Source organism: Ranitomeya imitator, chromosome 2 (assembly GCF_032444005.1).
Source record: "Ranitomeya imitator isolate aRanImi1 chromosome 2, aRanImi1.pri, whole genome shotgun sequence".
NCBI lineage: Eukaryota > Metazoa > Chordata > Amphibia > Anura > Dendrobatidae > Ranitomeya > Ranitomeya imitator.
Genome location: NC_091283.1, coordinates 376,201,740 through 376,217,710, shown reverse-complemented (window position 1 = coordinate 376,217,710; position 15,971 = coordinate 376,201,740). Strand labels below are relative to the sequence as shown.

The following is a 15,971-nucleotide window of genomic DNA, read 5'->3' as shown; positions in this document are numbered from 1 at the left end:
GCAAGACATATGAAAGCCTGCATAGTTTGCTAAAAAACACATAAAGGACTCCCAGACTATCAGAAATAAGATTCTCTTGTCTGATGAGACAAAGATAGACCTTTTTGGTGATAATTCTAAGTGGTATGTGTGAAGGCTCTCCTCATCACCTGCCCAATACAATCCCAACAGTGAAACATGGTGGTGGCAACATCATGTTATGGGGGTGTTTTTCAGCTGCAGGGACGGGACGACTGGTTGCCATTGAAGGAAGCATGAATGCGGCCAAGTACAGAGATATCCTGGATGAAAACCTCTTCCAGAGTGCTCTGGACCTCAGACTTGGCCGAAGGTTCACCTTCCAGGAAGACAATGACCCTAAGCACACAGCTAAAATAACAAAGGAGTGGCTTCAGAACAACTCTGTGACCATTCTTGACTGGCCCAGCCAGAGTCCTGAACTAAACCCAATCATCTCTGGAGATAGCTGAAAATGGCTGTTCACCAACGTTCACCCTCCAACCTGATGGAACTGAAGAGGATCTGCAAGTAAGAATGGCAGAGGATCCCCAAATCCAGGTGTGAAAATCTTGTTGCATCACTCCCAAGAAAACTCATGGCTGTAATAGCCCAAAGGGTGCTTCTACTCAATACTGAGCAAAGGGTCTGAATACTTATGACCATGTGATATTTCAGTTTTTCTTTTTTAATAAATTTGCAAAAATTTCTACATTTTTGTTTTTTTTTCAGTCAAGATGGGGAGCAGAGTGTACATTAATAAGAAGAAAAATAAACTTTTTTGAATTTACCAAATGGCTGCAATGAAAAAAAAAGAGTGAAAAATTTAAAGAGGTCTGAATACCTTCCGTACCGTACTGTATATAAAGGATATGCTCAGGTACACATATCATTGCATAGTTTTATACTAGCAAGTCAATTAAAACCAGATTTGTGTTGAAGAAACATATAAACACTATACACGTTACCAAATCTGAAAAACAAGCTCAGAATTTAAATCATTGAGAAATAACAATAAAACAGTTTGCTGTCCACTGTAAAGGTACCGTCACACTAAGCGACGCTGCAGCGATACCGACAACGATCCGGATCGCTGCAGCGTCGCCGTTTGGTCGCTGGAGAGCTGTCACACAGACCGCTCTCCAGCGACCAACGATGCCGGTAACCAGGGTAAACATCGGGTTACTAAGCGCAGGGCCGCGCTTAGTAACCCGATGTTTACCCTGGTTACCATCCTAAAAGTAAAAAAACAAACGCTTCATACTTACCTACCGCTGTCTGTCCTCGGCGCTCTGCTTCTCTGGTCTGGCTGTGAGCGCCGGGCAGCCGGAAAGCAGAGCGGTGACGTCACCGCTCTGCTTTCCAGCCGCTGTGCTCACAGCCAGATCAGAGAAGCAGAGCGCCGGGGACAGACAGCGGTAGGTAAGTATGTAGCGTTTGTTATTTTTACTTTTAGGATGGTAACCAGGGTAAACATCGGGTTACTAAGCGGCCCTGCGCTTAGTAACCCGATGTTTACCCTGGTTACCAGCGAAGACATCGCTGAATCGGTGTCACACACGCCGATTCAGCGATGTCTGCGGGGAGTCCAGCGATGAAACAAAGTTCTGGACTTTCTTCCCCGACCAGCGACAGCACAGCAGGGGCCTGATCGCTGCTGCCTGTCACACTGGACGATATCGCTAGCCAGGACGCTGCAACGTCACGGATCGCTAGCGATATCGTCTAGTGTGACGGTTCCTTAAGAGTCCGACCTACATTTCCAAACTACCGTATATGTAACCTTTAACAGGTAATATAAATAATACCTCAACTGTGAAAGAGCATGCAGCGATGAGTTCCATATGTCACATACCCTGAGGACATCCTCTATTTTGATACATTGTTTTCTCATATGTGATTGCTGTGTTTACGGAATCAACCCAGACTATTAACATTGGGGGAGAATTACCCATCCATCTTGCAGCTATCAATTTCCTGTCAAGAAGTAAAGTTTCTCTAAGGCTAGGGTCACATTGCGTTAGTGCAACCCGTTTAGCGCTAGCGGGTTGCGCTAACGCAATGTTTTTAATGTGGCCGCGTCCCGGGGTCGCGGTAACGTCCCCGCTCTCGCAGATCCCCGATCTGCGAGAGCGGGGAACGGACCGCGGGCGCGCCTCGGACGCTGCAAGCAGCGTCCGCGGCGCGCCAGGAAACACCGGCGCGTCGCTAGCGCGTGCCGAACATGGCACGCGCTAGTGCTGCGCGTTCCCATTGCCGTGAATGGGCGCGCTAACGGACGCGTTACACAGCGTTAATTTCGCCGTGCAACACTGTCCGTTAGCGCGTTCCCATTAACGCAATGGGAACCAAGCCGAAAGATTCTGGTATGATGACTCCATATTTCCTGTTCTATTACTCCAAATAAACATATTTTATGATCTAGTGGAACGGGAATGGATATCAAGGAAGATAGGAAGGTGACAATACTTTGCCAGAAGGAGAGAATAATTTAACAAACCCAAACCATGTGCTAGAAATCTATGTTTAAGGTGTGACACTGAAAAACATTTTGAAAGGGTTACTCTACCCATTCGGTACGATCTTCATGGGGTTATGTAGTCTTGGTGAATAATATATACGGTAGTTGAGTCATACAGGTTGGGGATTGCAAGATCTCCTCCTAGTGCTCCTCATTAACTGTGGGAATAAGGAGCTCCCTACTTGTCTTTCGCCTTCAGTGAAGTAGAACAAATACCTATTGATACCATGTATGTGTGCAGGCTGATATGAATCATAGAATGGTAAGAGTTGGAAGGGACCTCCTGGGTCATCTGGTCCAACCCACTGCTCAAAGCAGAATTTACTAAATCATCCCAGACAGATGTCTGTCCAGCCTCTGTTTGAAGACTTCCATGGAAGGAGAACTCACCATCTCTTGTGGCAGCCTCTTCCACTCATTGATCACCCTGTCAAAAAGATTTTTCTAATATCTAATCTGTGTCTCCTCCCATTCAGTTTCATCCCACTGCTTCTACTTGCGGATCTTGCGATTTAAGAATACCTATCAAAGGTGACTCTGCCACTCACTTTTTTGCATCAGATGGTCGTGAATTTACCATTACGCATACCATCAATTGTCTGACCACAATGGTGGTATATCATGGGACATGCCCTTGCAATAAAATATATGTGGGGCTCACAACACGTGCCCTCAAAATTAGGGCACGTGAGCATGTCCGGGATATCTTGGCGGCTGCCAAGGTGGACAATGTGGAGTGTTTAAAGACCATCCCTAGACACTTTAAATTACACCATTCTTGTGATCCCTCTGGTTTCAGGATTAAGGGCATTGACCATCTTATAACTAATTTGCGAGGTGGGGATTTGAGCCGCCTTTTGGCGCAGAAGGAAGCACGATGGATATGGAGACTTCAGACACTCCATCCTTTGGGCCTTAACGAAACACTTAGTTTTGCCTCTTTCCTTTGATCATCATGGCCACACTTTTTAATTGGCATTGTTATTGTTTATTTGTTTTTATTAACTTTTTTCTTGTTTTTTATTTTCTAGATTTTAGGTCTTTTTGGATTGATCATTATCGTGGGCATTTGACTGTGCACCATTATCTTTGGACTATTACGGGACATCGATTTTCTATGAAGACTAATGCACGTTACACACTTTTCCTTCATATGCTCAGCATATATTTATTATGTATTGCTGTGTATTTGAGACACGGCTTGTTATCACATGACTATTGTTATTGCCGAATTGTTTAAATACATTGATATTTTATTGGCTACAGTGATTTGTGCCTCCTCCATGATGTATATTTGGTATTGTCAGCTGTATTTGTACTATTTATGTCACATTGCACCTTGCACTTTAATTGTCCCCTATTTTATATTTATTATTTTCTATTTGTCCTTTCTGTTCATTTGCCCGCAATGGTTAATAATTGCGTTTGATATTTTAATGGGCTTTTGTTAGTTTATGACATTGTTCTGTATGCCGTTCTTATATACACTCATCTGACCCAGTGCGCATGGGCGCCGGCGCTCCGTTGCCAGGCGATGCTGACGGCGTCTCCTTCGGCTTGGCTGGATCCCCGCCATCTGTTCCGCTCATGTGACCTCACGTGGGCGTATCCGGTGACGTGGGTCCTGGTCTTGCTTGACGCCCTCGGTGTCGCGCTGCCTTCTGGATGCGGCCGACAGCGCATGCGCCGATTCATGGGCATTTGTGTTACGGCCATTTGGATTGGCTGTTTCAGCCTTTAAAACCCTGCCTGTTATTCTTAATGCCATACCCCCAGAAGAAGGCACGGAGCCGAAACGCGCGTTGGGGTGGGTGACACCGTGGTCTCTGCAGGTAAACCTTTTTGTATCATACTTCATGCTCATTTGTGCTCGTCCTCCTTTTTCGGACATAGCTCCCTGTTGGTGCTTTATAGCTGTTGGTACGTACCCACGCACCCCCATTGGCTTTGCACTGCTGCTTTATATTGGGCCATATATTGTATAGGTGTGCTATAGTTATTATCTCTGTACAAAGGTTTGCCTGGTGGACACCATGTTGCCACCCTTTGTGGTGTGTTCCCTGTCGTTTGTCTAGCGCTCCTGTTGCGATATATGTTTTTAATTCCCCTTTTTTGTTTAATAAACTATTATATATTTGTTATACTGGTTCTGCTGGTGCTCTTTTTTTCGTTTTGGTTATTTGTATTTATATGCACTGAACCCCTATATGTGCATCCTGGCACCCCTTCTATGTTAGTGTGGTTGCCTTAATTCTTTTCGGGTTTGCTATCAAAGGGAAGGTAGATATGATTACCCTTGCATTTTGTGAATGCAATTGTGATTGGAGAGCAGACCTTAATTTAGGAGATCTAAAAAAATTGGGATCTCGTTACTTCATATTTATTCCTCAACTGATAGTAAAATAACAGTATATTTTGGTCAATAAGGTCACCAAGTAAAAGGACGTTTTGTGTGCTCTAAAAATGGAGAAGACCATGGATAGAAAGTAAGGGTTCTGCGATAGAGGCATGTCCGCTAAAATATGAGTATTTGATACTCGTTTCGCCTGTCTTCAGACTAACTGTGCCATCATGAGCACAGGCAACATTTTAGGACGGTCAGGTTTATCAAGCTACAAAAATCCTACTAGACAGCTATGAATTTGGCAGTTGAGAATCTGGCATCAAACTACTTAGTGTCTTTAGCTGGCCTGCTATGTAATATAAAAAGAAGTTGGCGATGCAGTACCCCCAAGCTTTTTTTAGTCTTTGAAGGGTAGATAATTTAAGTTTGGGCAGAGAACTACCCCACACAAATGAAGACATTAGCGAGTTTAGTGTTGTGAAAAAGTAGAACTGAATTTTTGCAAGAATATCATCTCAATTAGGTTTTTGCGTACTGGAACTGATAAAATTAGTTTAGCGCAGAGATTAAACTTCAGTTTAGCATAATCGAATAGAGGCAGAATGTTAGAAGAGAGATTTCTTTTACTGTCTTGATAAATGTTGATCCCTGGATATTTAAAATGTGTGACCACAGGTAAGTTACAAAGAATCTAAATAGGTGGAAGGCCCACATGAAAGAGGCATTTAGGCTGACTTGTTACAGTTTGTTGAAAGGCCTGAAAATCTATCTATCTATCTATCTATCTATCTATAGTAGAGATAGCATAAGGTAAAATGGCCTCGACCCTATCCATTAAAATGATCACGTCATCACCATATAACCCAATGGTATCATTCTGATCAGCTATAGATATGCCTTTAAATAGTGGCGTGGGGTGTAGGCTAATCGCTAATGCTTCAATAGTCAGAGCAAATAAAGCAGGGGAAAGCCATGACAGGTTCCTCTTTCAAGTGAAGTAGATGCAGATAGCAGGCCATTCACTACTACCTTAGCCTTAGGGGCCACAAATAGAATATATATCTCTTTACGGAATTTGGTGCCAAATTAAAAGTTTTGAACACGTCGCATGAAATGGCCATTCTACTGAATCAAATGCCTTCATGGTATCAAATGAGGCTAATGCCCAGCTGTTCTCAGGCCGTAGTGAAAAGTGTTGGATTACGGAATGTACCCTTATGATATTTATGGAGGTGCTCCGTTTGGTCGGGATGTATTAAATCTAGAATCACTTTTATTCATTTTATGAACAAGGCAATTAGATTTGTATAAAGTGTCATAATACACTTGAAAACAATGAGTAACGCAGACGTTACTATAGAGCCATCTCCATAGCTCTGACCTTAACAACAAGATTAGACATATTTTGCTGATGAACCATAAAAGCCAATAGTTTCCTAAATCGACAAGTAAAAAACAACTTTCGTTTAAATTTAGTATTAGTATGCTGCGCATAAAAGGAGTTGAAACTGTAACCAAATCCCTTTATTTGGATCACTCTCCATTTTGATAGGTCTCCAAGACGCCTGTCCTGGGTGGCACACTAGCTCACATGCACAGATAACTTTTCAAAGTACGTGATAGGTACTACTTACACTTTGGCATACACTGAGTGAATACTTTTCCTCTTTGATGTAGATATGTTTAGAATATATTAAAAATAAAGTACACTGCTTAAAAAATGACAAATAAATGAAATAAGATTTAACCCCTTTACCCCCAAGGGTGGTTTGCACATTATGGACCGGGCCAATTTTTACAATTCTGACCACTGTCCTTTTATGAGGTTTTAACTCTGGAACGCTTCAACAGATCCTAGTGATTCTGACATTGTTTTCTCGTGACATATTGTACTTCATGATAGTGGTAAAATTTCTTTGATATTACCTGCGTTTATTTGTGAAAAAAACCGGAAATATGGCGAAAATTTTGAAAATTTCGCAATTTTCCAACTTTGAATTTTTATGCAATTAAATCACAGAGATATGTCACACAAAATACTTAATAAGTAACTTTTCCCACATATTTACTTTACATCAGCACAATTTTGGAACCAAAATTTTTTTTTGTTAGGGAGTTATAAGGGTTAAAAGTTGACCAGCAAATTCTCATTTTTACAACACCATTTTATTTTAGGGACCACATCTCATTTGAAGTAATTTTGAGGGGTCTATATGATAGAAAATACCCAAGTGTGACACCATTCTAAAAACTGCACCCCTCAAGGTTCTCAAAACCACATTCAAGAAGTTTATTAACCCTTCAGGTGTTTCACAGGAATTTTTGGAATGTTTAAATAAAAATTAACATTTAACTTTTTTTCACAAAAAATTTACTTCAGCTCCAATTTGTTTTATTTTACCAAGGGTTACAGGAGAAAATGGACCCCAAACCTTGTTGTACAATTTGTCCTGAGTACGCCGATACCCCATAAGTGGAGGTAAACCACTGTTTGGGCGCATGACAGAGCTTGGAAGCGAAGGAGCGCCATTTGACTTTTCAATGCAAAATTGACTGGAATTGAGATGGGACGCCATGTTGCGTTTGGAGAGCCACTGATGTGCCTAAACATTGAAACCCCCCACAAGTGACACCATTTTGGAAAGGAGACCCCCTAAGGAACTTATCTAGAGGTGTGGTGAGCACTTGACCCACCAAGTGCTTCACAGAAGTTTATAATGCAGAACCGTAAAAATAAAAAATCATTTTTTTTTTCACAAAAATTATCTTTTCGCCCCAAATTTTTTATTTTCCCAATGGTAAGAGAAGAAATTGGAACCAAAAAGTTGTTGCACAATTTGTCCCGAGTACTCTGAGACCCCATATGTGGGGGTAAACCACTGTTTGGGCGCATGGGAGAGCTCGGAAGGGAAGGAGCGCCGTTTGACCTTTCAATGCAAAACTGACAGGAATTGAGATGGGACGCCATGTTGCGTTTGAAGAGCCACTGATGTGCCTAAACATTGAAACCCCCCACAAGTGACACCATTTTGGAAAGTAGACCCCCTAAGGAACTTATCTAGAGGTGTGGTGAGCACTTGACCCACCAAGTGCTTCACAGAAGTTTATAATGCAGAGCCGTAAAAATAAAACAAAAATTTTTTCCCACAAAAATTATTTTTTAGCCCCCAGTTTTGTATTTTCCCGAGGGTAACAGGAGGAATTGGACCCCAAAAGTTGTTGTGCAATTTGACCTGAGTACGCTGATACCCCATATGTTGGGGTAAACTCCTGTTTGGGCACACGGGAGAGCTCGGAAGGGAAGGAGCACTATTTTACTTTTTCAACGCAGAATTGGCTGGAATTGAGATCGGACGCCATGTCGCGTTTGGAGAGCCCCTGATGTGTCTAAACAGTGGAAACCCCCCAATTATAACTGAAACCCTAATCCAAACACACCCCTAACCCTAATTCCAACGGTAACCCTAACCACACCTCTAACCCAGACACACCCCTAACCCTAATCCCAACCCAACCGCAAATGTAATCCAAACCCTAACTTTAGCCCCAACCCTAACTGTAGCCTTAACCCTAGCCCTAACCCTAACCATAACCATAGCCCCAACCCTAGCCCAAACCCTAGCCCTAACCCTAATGGGAAAATGGAAATAAATACAATTTTTTAATTTTTTTATTTTTCCCTAACTGCGCGATGCTTCCCTGCACCGCCGGCACATCGCGCCGGCACATTTGCGATAAGCAGCTGACACCCGGCGGCCGATCACCTATGACGTACTATTCCGGCCTTGGGAAGTAGGGCCCACCCCACATGGACGGAATAGTACGTCTAATGGCAGAAAGGGGTTAAACACAAGCAAAAAAAAAAACAATCCAAAAACTGGGTTAAATACAGAACTGTCTTACAGTCACAGACAGATGGAGTATTCCCATCTACGTTCAGCTCTAATCCTGCCATCTCCACCGTTCTCATTACACAAGTATAAAACATATAATACTGGAGGATAAAACAAGACTGAGCACAAGACCTTCACAGCCGTCTACACATCATAGGGGAGATCTCATGACACCTTCTCTCCATCTACCTGATGATCCTGAGGAACATCGGGATTTTCTTGTTTACAGTCCTGTGGCAAAAGAGGCCGGGGACATCTCTCTGGTGTTGTCCTCTTACTGGATAGAACTGGAGGAAACACATACAGGGACCGAATTAATTTTTTACATACAGATAATTATAGGCCGAGTGTATTTAGTCCTATTACCTGGTGATGTGAGGAGCTGGGGAACCTCCATCATGACGCTCTTGTACAGATCTTTGTGTCCTTCTAAATATTCCCACTCCTCCATGGAGAAATAGACTGTGACATCCTGACACCTTATAGGAACCTGACAAATACAATAATTCCATTATTCCCCTGATTCCTTCAAAAAGTTACTGTTTAATGTCCCAGTATTTCCAGGAGTGTCACCTCTCCAGTCAGCAACTCAATTATCTTGTAGGTGAGTTCTAGGATCTTTTGGTCATTGATGTCCTCATGTATCAGGGCGTGTGGTGGAGGCCCAGTGGTTCGGCTCAGGGGTCTTGCCCATCCCTCAGACACAGAGGCCTGACAGCGCTCATTAGAGGTCTTCTTCACTACTGGGTAATCCTGGTTATGGAGAGACACATTAATAAACCTCACTACAGACATTCCTCACCTCTCCAGTTCTGTCCATCTGTTATTCTCATAGATAAGAATGATGTAATGTGATGTCATCAGAATCTCTCACCTCTCCAGTAAGCCGGAAGATGATCTCTAGGATGATGTTTAATATCCTCTCTGCCATCTTTTCCTTGTCTATATCCATCCTTGATGGGTCAATCACAAAAACTCTCTTCTATAAAAAGATCCTCACTGAGAGAACCCGATTTTGTGGGGACCTGAATGAGAAGATGAGCCAATGTGACATCATAAAGATCCCATGTAATAACACAATTAACACCCACTTTTTGCACTCGTGACTTAAGGTACCGTCACATTTAGCGACACTGCAGCGATATAGACAACGATGCCGATCGCTGCAGAGTCGCTGTTTAGGTCGTTGTGTGGTCCGCTGGAGAGCTGTCACACAGACAGCTCTCCAGCGACCAACGATGCCGAAGTCCCCGGGTAACCAGGGTAAACATCGGGTTACTAAGCGCAGGGCCGCGCTTAGTAACCCGATGTTTACCCTGGTTACCATTGTAAAAGTTAAAAAACAAACAAACAGTACATACTTACATTCCGGTGTCTGTCCCCTGGCGTCAGCTTCCCTGCACTGTGTCAGCACCGGCCGGCCGTAAAGCAGAGCACAGCGGTGACGTCACCGCTGTGCTCTGCTTTACGGCCGGCCGGCGCTGACACAGTCGGTGCGGGAAGCTGACGCCGGGGGACAGACACCAGAATGTGAGTATGTACTGTTTGTTTTTTTTAACTTTTACAATGGTAACCAGGGTAAACATCGGGTTACTAAGCGCGGCCCTGCGCTTAGTAACCCGATGTTTACCCTGGTTACCAGTGAACACATCGCTGGATCGGCGTCACACACGCTGATCCAGTGATGACAGTGGGTGATCAGCGACCAAAAAAAAGGACCTGATCATTCCCAGCGACCAACGATCTCCCAGCAGGGGCGTGATCGTTGGTCGCTGTCACGCATAACGATTTCGTTAACGATATCGTTGCTACTTCACAAAAAGCAACGATATCGTTAACGAAATCGTTATGTGTGAAGGTACCTTTAGATGTGATTGTAAAAGGAGGACTTCGCTTCTCCCAATCACTTGTCCAAACAACTACCACAATAGGATAAAAATTAGTTATGCGTCCCCCACAGTCTTCTCACACATTCGCTTTCATATTAACCTGTGTTGTCTTGGATTTTAATCTGTAGTTGCTAAACATTTTGCTTTGTACAGACCAGATAAATTTTGGTTGGATCTAATGTTATGATCAATAAGAGAGCACTTACATTTATACACTATGAGATGAATTATGTGGATGCATTAGGAATTTTTTTGAATTGTTGAGTAATTCTGGTATATCTTTTGGTGTTATAATCGTGGTTATTGTCACCTTAACCCATGGTTAAGCAGGGCCAGAAGGGTCAGCCATCAGTGAGCGGGGATACCATTTGTACAGATATAGGATGTCAATCTCAACAAGTTACGGATAGGACAGCGACCTTGTAGGGTGAGGCATTGTTCCCCCTTGGTGCTTATTTGTTGTCATCCCTTTAGCATTTTTGGTGATGCTAGTTCTATTTTTGTTCACATATACGTGGTATTTTTAATTAACTATTAAAGGTTACATTTTAATATATCTTACAAGTACAGAGTTTTTTTTTGCTGTGAAATAATTGTCTGATATACTGTATATACTAATTGTTCCCTTTGGTCTGTGAACTTAAGGGATCGTGGGGGAAAATTAATATAACTATTACTATTTTTATTATTTTATAGTAGTCAGTTTTTTTCTTTACATTTACTAATAAAACCTATATATTTGAGGCCACACACAACAAGCAGTTTTTTCCTTGGACTCTTCAGCTGAATATGTTTCCCATAGACTCATCTTCCATAACGTTAATTCATTTCTCATTTACCGACACTGGGATCAGGATTAGCAATACTGCAGGTGATATTCATTACACGTGACATGAGAAATAACTACCGCATTTTTCGCTTTATAAGACGCACCCCCAAATTTGGAGAAAAGAGAAAAAAATATTTATTTTTATCTTTTTATGTTAAATGGGGGTCTGTCTTATAATGCCAGTGTCTGTCTTACAAATCATATATACGGTATGTCCCTCATCCTGGTATCTATATAACCCCCATGCTTGTGCTGGCACATGGCCCCCCTGTACTGCTGGCAGGCACATGGCCCCCCCGGCCACTATATGCCCCCCCTGTGCTGCTGGCATGCACATGGCTCCCCCGCGCTGCTGGCAAGCACATGGCCCCCCCGGTCACTATATGCCCCCCTGTGCTGCTGGCAGGAACATGGCCCCCCTGGTCACTATATGCCCCCCTGTGCTGCTGGCAGGCACATGATAAAATAAACACTTAACTCACCTTCTGATGATGGCTCCGTACTCCCAGCTTCTCGGTTGCGCTTCCTGTTTCTCGGGCATCAGATCATGTGACCTGGACATCACTGTACTGTGCCGATCACATGTCGGCACAGACACAGGAAGAGCCATGGGGCCGGGGGGGGGGTCCATATCCATGATTGGAGGGGGGGATAGTGCAGGCACATGCAATATGCGCCGCTCCCCTGTCAACCAACTCGGCGCGGCTTCAGCACCGAGGTGATGGACAGCGGGTGCAGTGAATATTACATGAGGCTAATGAGCGGGAGCACAGGACCTCCCGCTGTCTCTGCAGCCCGCAGCCAGCCCACTCCAGCCCCTCAACACCACTCCAGAGCTGCCCCCCCTCCTTTACAGCACATCAGATTCGGATTATAAGACGCAACCCCCACTTTCCCCCCAGATTTGGGGAACAAAAGTGCGTCTTATAATCTGAAAAAATACAGTACTTCATAACGAGGACGACATCTTCATTTTTACTACAGATCTATAACATATTTGGTCAGAGTCCATCGATGACTACATTACCACCAGCTGCCTAAAGTGGTGTGAGAAAGTGTTTGCCCTCTTCCTGATTTCCTATTCTTTTGCATGTTTGTCACACTTAATCACACAGATCCCGAAACAAATTTAAATATCATACAAAGATAACACAAGTGAACACAAAATGCCATTTTTGAATTAAGGTATTTCTTATTAGGGAAAAAGAAATCCAAACCTACAGGGGCCTGTGTGAAAAAGTGACTGCCCCAAAACCTAATAACTAAATAAGCCACCCTTAGCAGCAACAACTGCAATGAAGCGTTTGAGATAACTGGCAATGAGTCTTTTACAACGCTCAGGAGGAATTTTAACCCACTCATCTTTGCAAAATTGCTGTAATTCAGCCACATTGGAGGGTTTCCAAGCATGAATCACATTTTTTAAGGTCATGCCACATCATTTCAATCGGATTAAGGTGAGGACTTTGACTAGACCACTCATAAGTATTAATTTTGTTTTTCTTAAGCCATTCAGAGGTGGACTTGCTGGCGTGTTCTGGATCATTATCCTGCTGCATAACCCAAGTGCGCTTCAGCTTGAAGTCACAAACAGATGGAAGGACATTCTCCTTCAAGATTTTTTGGTAGACAGCAGAAGTCATGGTTCCAATTACCAAAACAAGTCTTTCAGGTCCTGAAGCAGCAAAACAGCCATAGACCATCACACTACCATTACCATATTTTACTGCTTTTTTGGTGCTCCTTTTCTGAAATTTTGTGTTACAACTACACCAGATGTATTAGGATATACACCTTCCAAAAAGTTCTATTTTCGTCTTGTCAGTCCATAGAGAATTCTCCCAAAAGTCTTGGGGATCATCAAGATAATTTCTGTCAAAACTGATATGAGCCTTTATGTTATCTTACAGCTCAGCAGTGGTTTTCATCTTGGAACTCTGCCATGCAGGGCATTTTTCCCAGTCTCTTTCTATGGTGGAGTCATGGACACTGACCTTAACTGAGGCAAGTGAGGCCTGCAGTCCTTTGGATGTTGTTGTGGAGTATTTTGTGACCTCTTGGATGAGTCCAAAGGGAGAAGAAAGGAGGGGCGCTCCTGGTGTAATACCCGGTGATCAAATGGAGGAGATTGAGAACAAAGTACACTAACCTGATGTGGTTATGCTGCCGGCATAACCACGTTAGCAGGGCATGCGGTGTTTAGCGCACACCATTCGCCATCCCTGCTTCCATGTTCAGGGGTTGACCGGTCATGTGGAATGACATGTGATGCTGATGTCACCCAGGTCCTACGTCTTACAGGTTCTACAGGATGGTAGATGGTCTGCTGGGACTGTGCTGAACCCATCCGCTCACTCAGAAGGGGTGTAAATTACAAGGAAGGAAAGGTGCGACTGATTAGGGCGCTCAGACCAAGACAGATATTTATTATACAGCTCTGGCGAAAATTAAGAGACCACTGCAAAATTTTCAGTTTGTCTGATTTTTCTCTTTATAGGTATATTTTGGAGTAAAATGTAAATTGTTCTTTTATTCTATAAAATATTGACAACAGGTCTCCAAAGTTCCAAGCAATACATTTTGTATTTATTTTCTGAAAATTAGAAGTGGTCAAAATAACAAAAAAATGCATTGCTTGCAGACCTCAAATAATGCAAAAAAAACAAGTTCATAATCATTTAGACACAGCAATACTATTGTTTTAATGTAGCAAAAAAAGGAAAATCCAGCTTCCAAAAAAAATCCAAATTTATTGTGAATACAACATGAAGTCCAGTAGGATGAATTCACATGATAATGAGTAACAGATTACTCGTTTCGAACAACAGCTTGCTCTTTCTCAAAGGCTAGGGGTTAGGGTTGGAGTTAGAATTGGGGGGTTTCCACTGTTTAGGCACATCAGGGGCAATCCAAACATGACATGGCGTCCGATCTCAATTCTGTGTTGAAAAAGTCAAATGGCACTCATTATCTTCTGAGCTCTGCCATGCGCCCAAACAGTAGTTTTCTCCCACATATGGGGTACCAGCGAACTCAGGACAAATTGGACAACAACTCTTGGGGTCCAATTTCTCCTGTAAACCCTTGTGAAAATATAAAATTGGGGGATAAAAAATAATTTTTATGGAAAAAAAAATATTTTGTATTTTCATGGGTCTACATTATAAACTTTAGTGAAACAATTGGGGGTTCAAAGTGCTCACCACACATCTAGAAAAGTTCCTTGGGGAGTCTAGTTTCCAAAATGGGGTCACTTGTGGGCAATTTCCATTGTTTAGGCACATCAGGGGCTCTCCAAACACAACATGTTGTCCAATCTCGATTCCAGCCAATTCTACATTGGAAACGTCAAACGGTGTTCCTTCCCTTCCGAGCTCTGCCACGCACCCCAACAGTGGTTTACCCCCACATAAGGGGTATCGGCATATTCAGGAGAAATTGCACAACAAATTTTGTGGTTCATTTTCTCTTTTTACATTTTAAAATAAAAAAACTGGTTCGGAAATAAAATGTTTGTGACAAAAAGTTAAATGTTTATTTTTTCCTTCCACATTGCTTCAGTTCCTGTGCAGCAAGTAAAGGGTTAATTAACTTCTTATATGTGGTTTTGAGCACCTTGAGGGGTGCAGTTTTGTAGTGCGGTGTATTATCCCGCTGACTGGAGGGGAGTATGGAGGGGACACTGACCGAGAGTAGGAGGGGGCGAATTCGCAGCCGGGCCATGCATTGCGGTCTCGCGAGACCGCTAAGTCATCTGGGTAATTTCGCAATGCATCGCTGGGAACGGAAGCTGGCGGCCGCATCGCGTGCTTAGGGACAGCTTCGCTGTTCACCGGAGGCCGAGTATATAACGATTTTTTATTTTCATTCTTTTTAACAGGGATATGGTGCCCACAGTGCTATATAGTACTTGGGCTGTGTTATATACTGCGAGGCTGCTATATACTATGTGGGCAACGTTATATACTGCGTGGGCAGTGTTATATACTACGTGGGCAATTTTATATTCCACGTGGGCAGTGTTATCTACTACGTGGGTAGTGTTATCTACTACGTGGGCAGTGTTATATACTACGTGGGCAGTGCTATATACTACATGGCTTTGCTATATACTACGTGGCTCCTATATACTACATGGCTGTGCTATATACTACGTGGCTGTCTGTGTTACGTGGCCTCTGCTATGTGGCTGCTATATATATTTATATACATACATACATACATGCATATTCTAGAATACCCGATGCATTAGAATCCTGCCACCATCTAGTATACTATAAACTGATGAAGAGACTGGAGGAGTCTGGATAGCAGCTATTTGTTCCCATCTTTTCAGTCATTAAAATGCATCAACTACTGAGGACTCTCAATGGTGATTATTTGTTATTTGATTGGAGGAGCACAGAGAGGGAGGGCTGTTCCCACCAACACACCCTAATATATTGCCATGACAGCCGGGGCCTAACAATGGGGTCCTACATCAGTGTCATTAAGATTA

The 15,971-nt window shown here is 43.0% G+C and overlaps 1 protein-coding gene across 1 annotated transcript in view; it reads right to left on the bottom strand.

Annotated features, from left to right (window-relative positions):
• LOC138666614 (uncharacterized) overlaps nt 1–15,971 on the bottom strand; it is a 139,892-nt gene that overhangs the window by 59,415 nt on the left and 64,506 nt on the right. Inside the window, exons 13-16 of the mRNA XM_069754810.1 lie at nt 9,630–9,737; nt 9,329–9,508; nt 9,122–9,245; nt 8,945–9,042 (exon numbers count right to left, since the gene is read on the bottom strand). Of these exons, the coding sequence (XP_069610911.1) occupies nt 8,945–9,042; nt 9,122–9,245; nt 9,329–9,508; nt 9,630–9,737 (510 nt within the window). The remainder of the gene's footprint in view (nt 1–8,944; nt 9,043–9,121; nt 9,246–9,328; nt 9,509–9,629; nt 9,738–15,971) is intronic.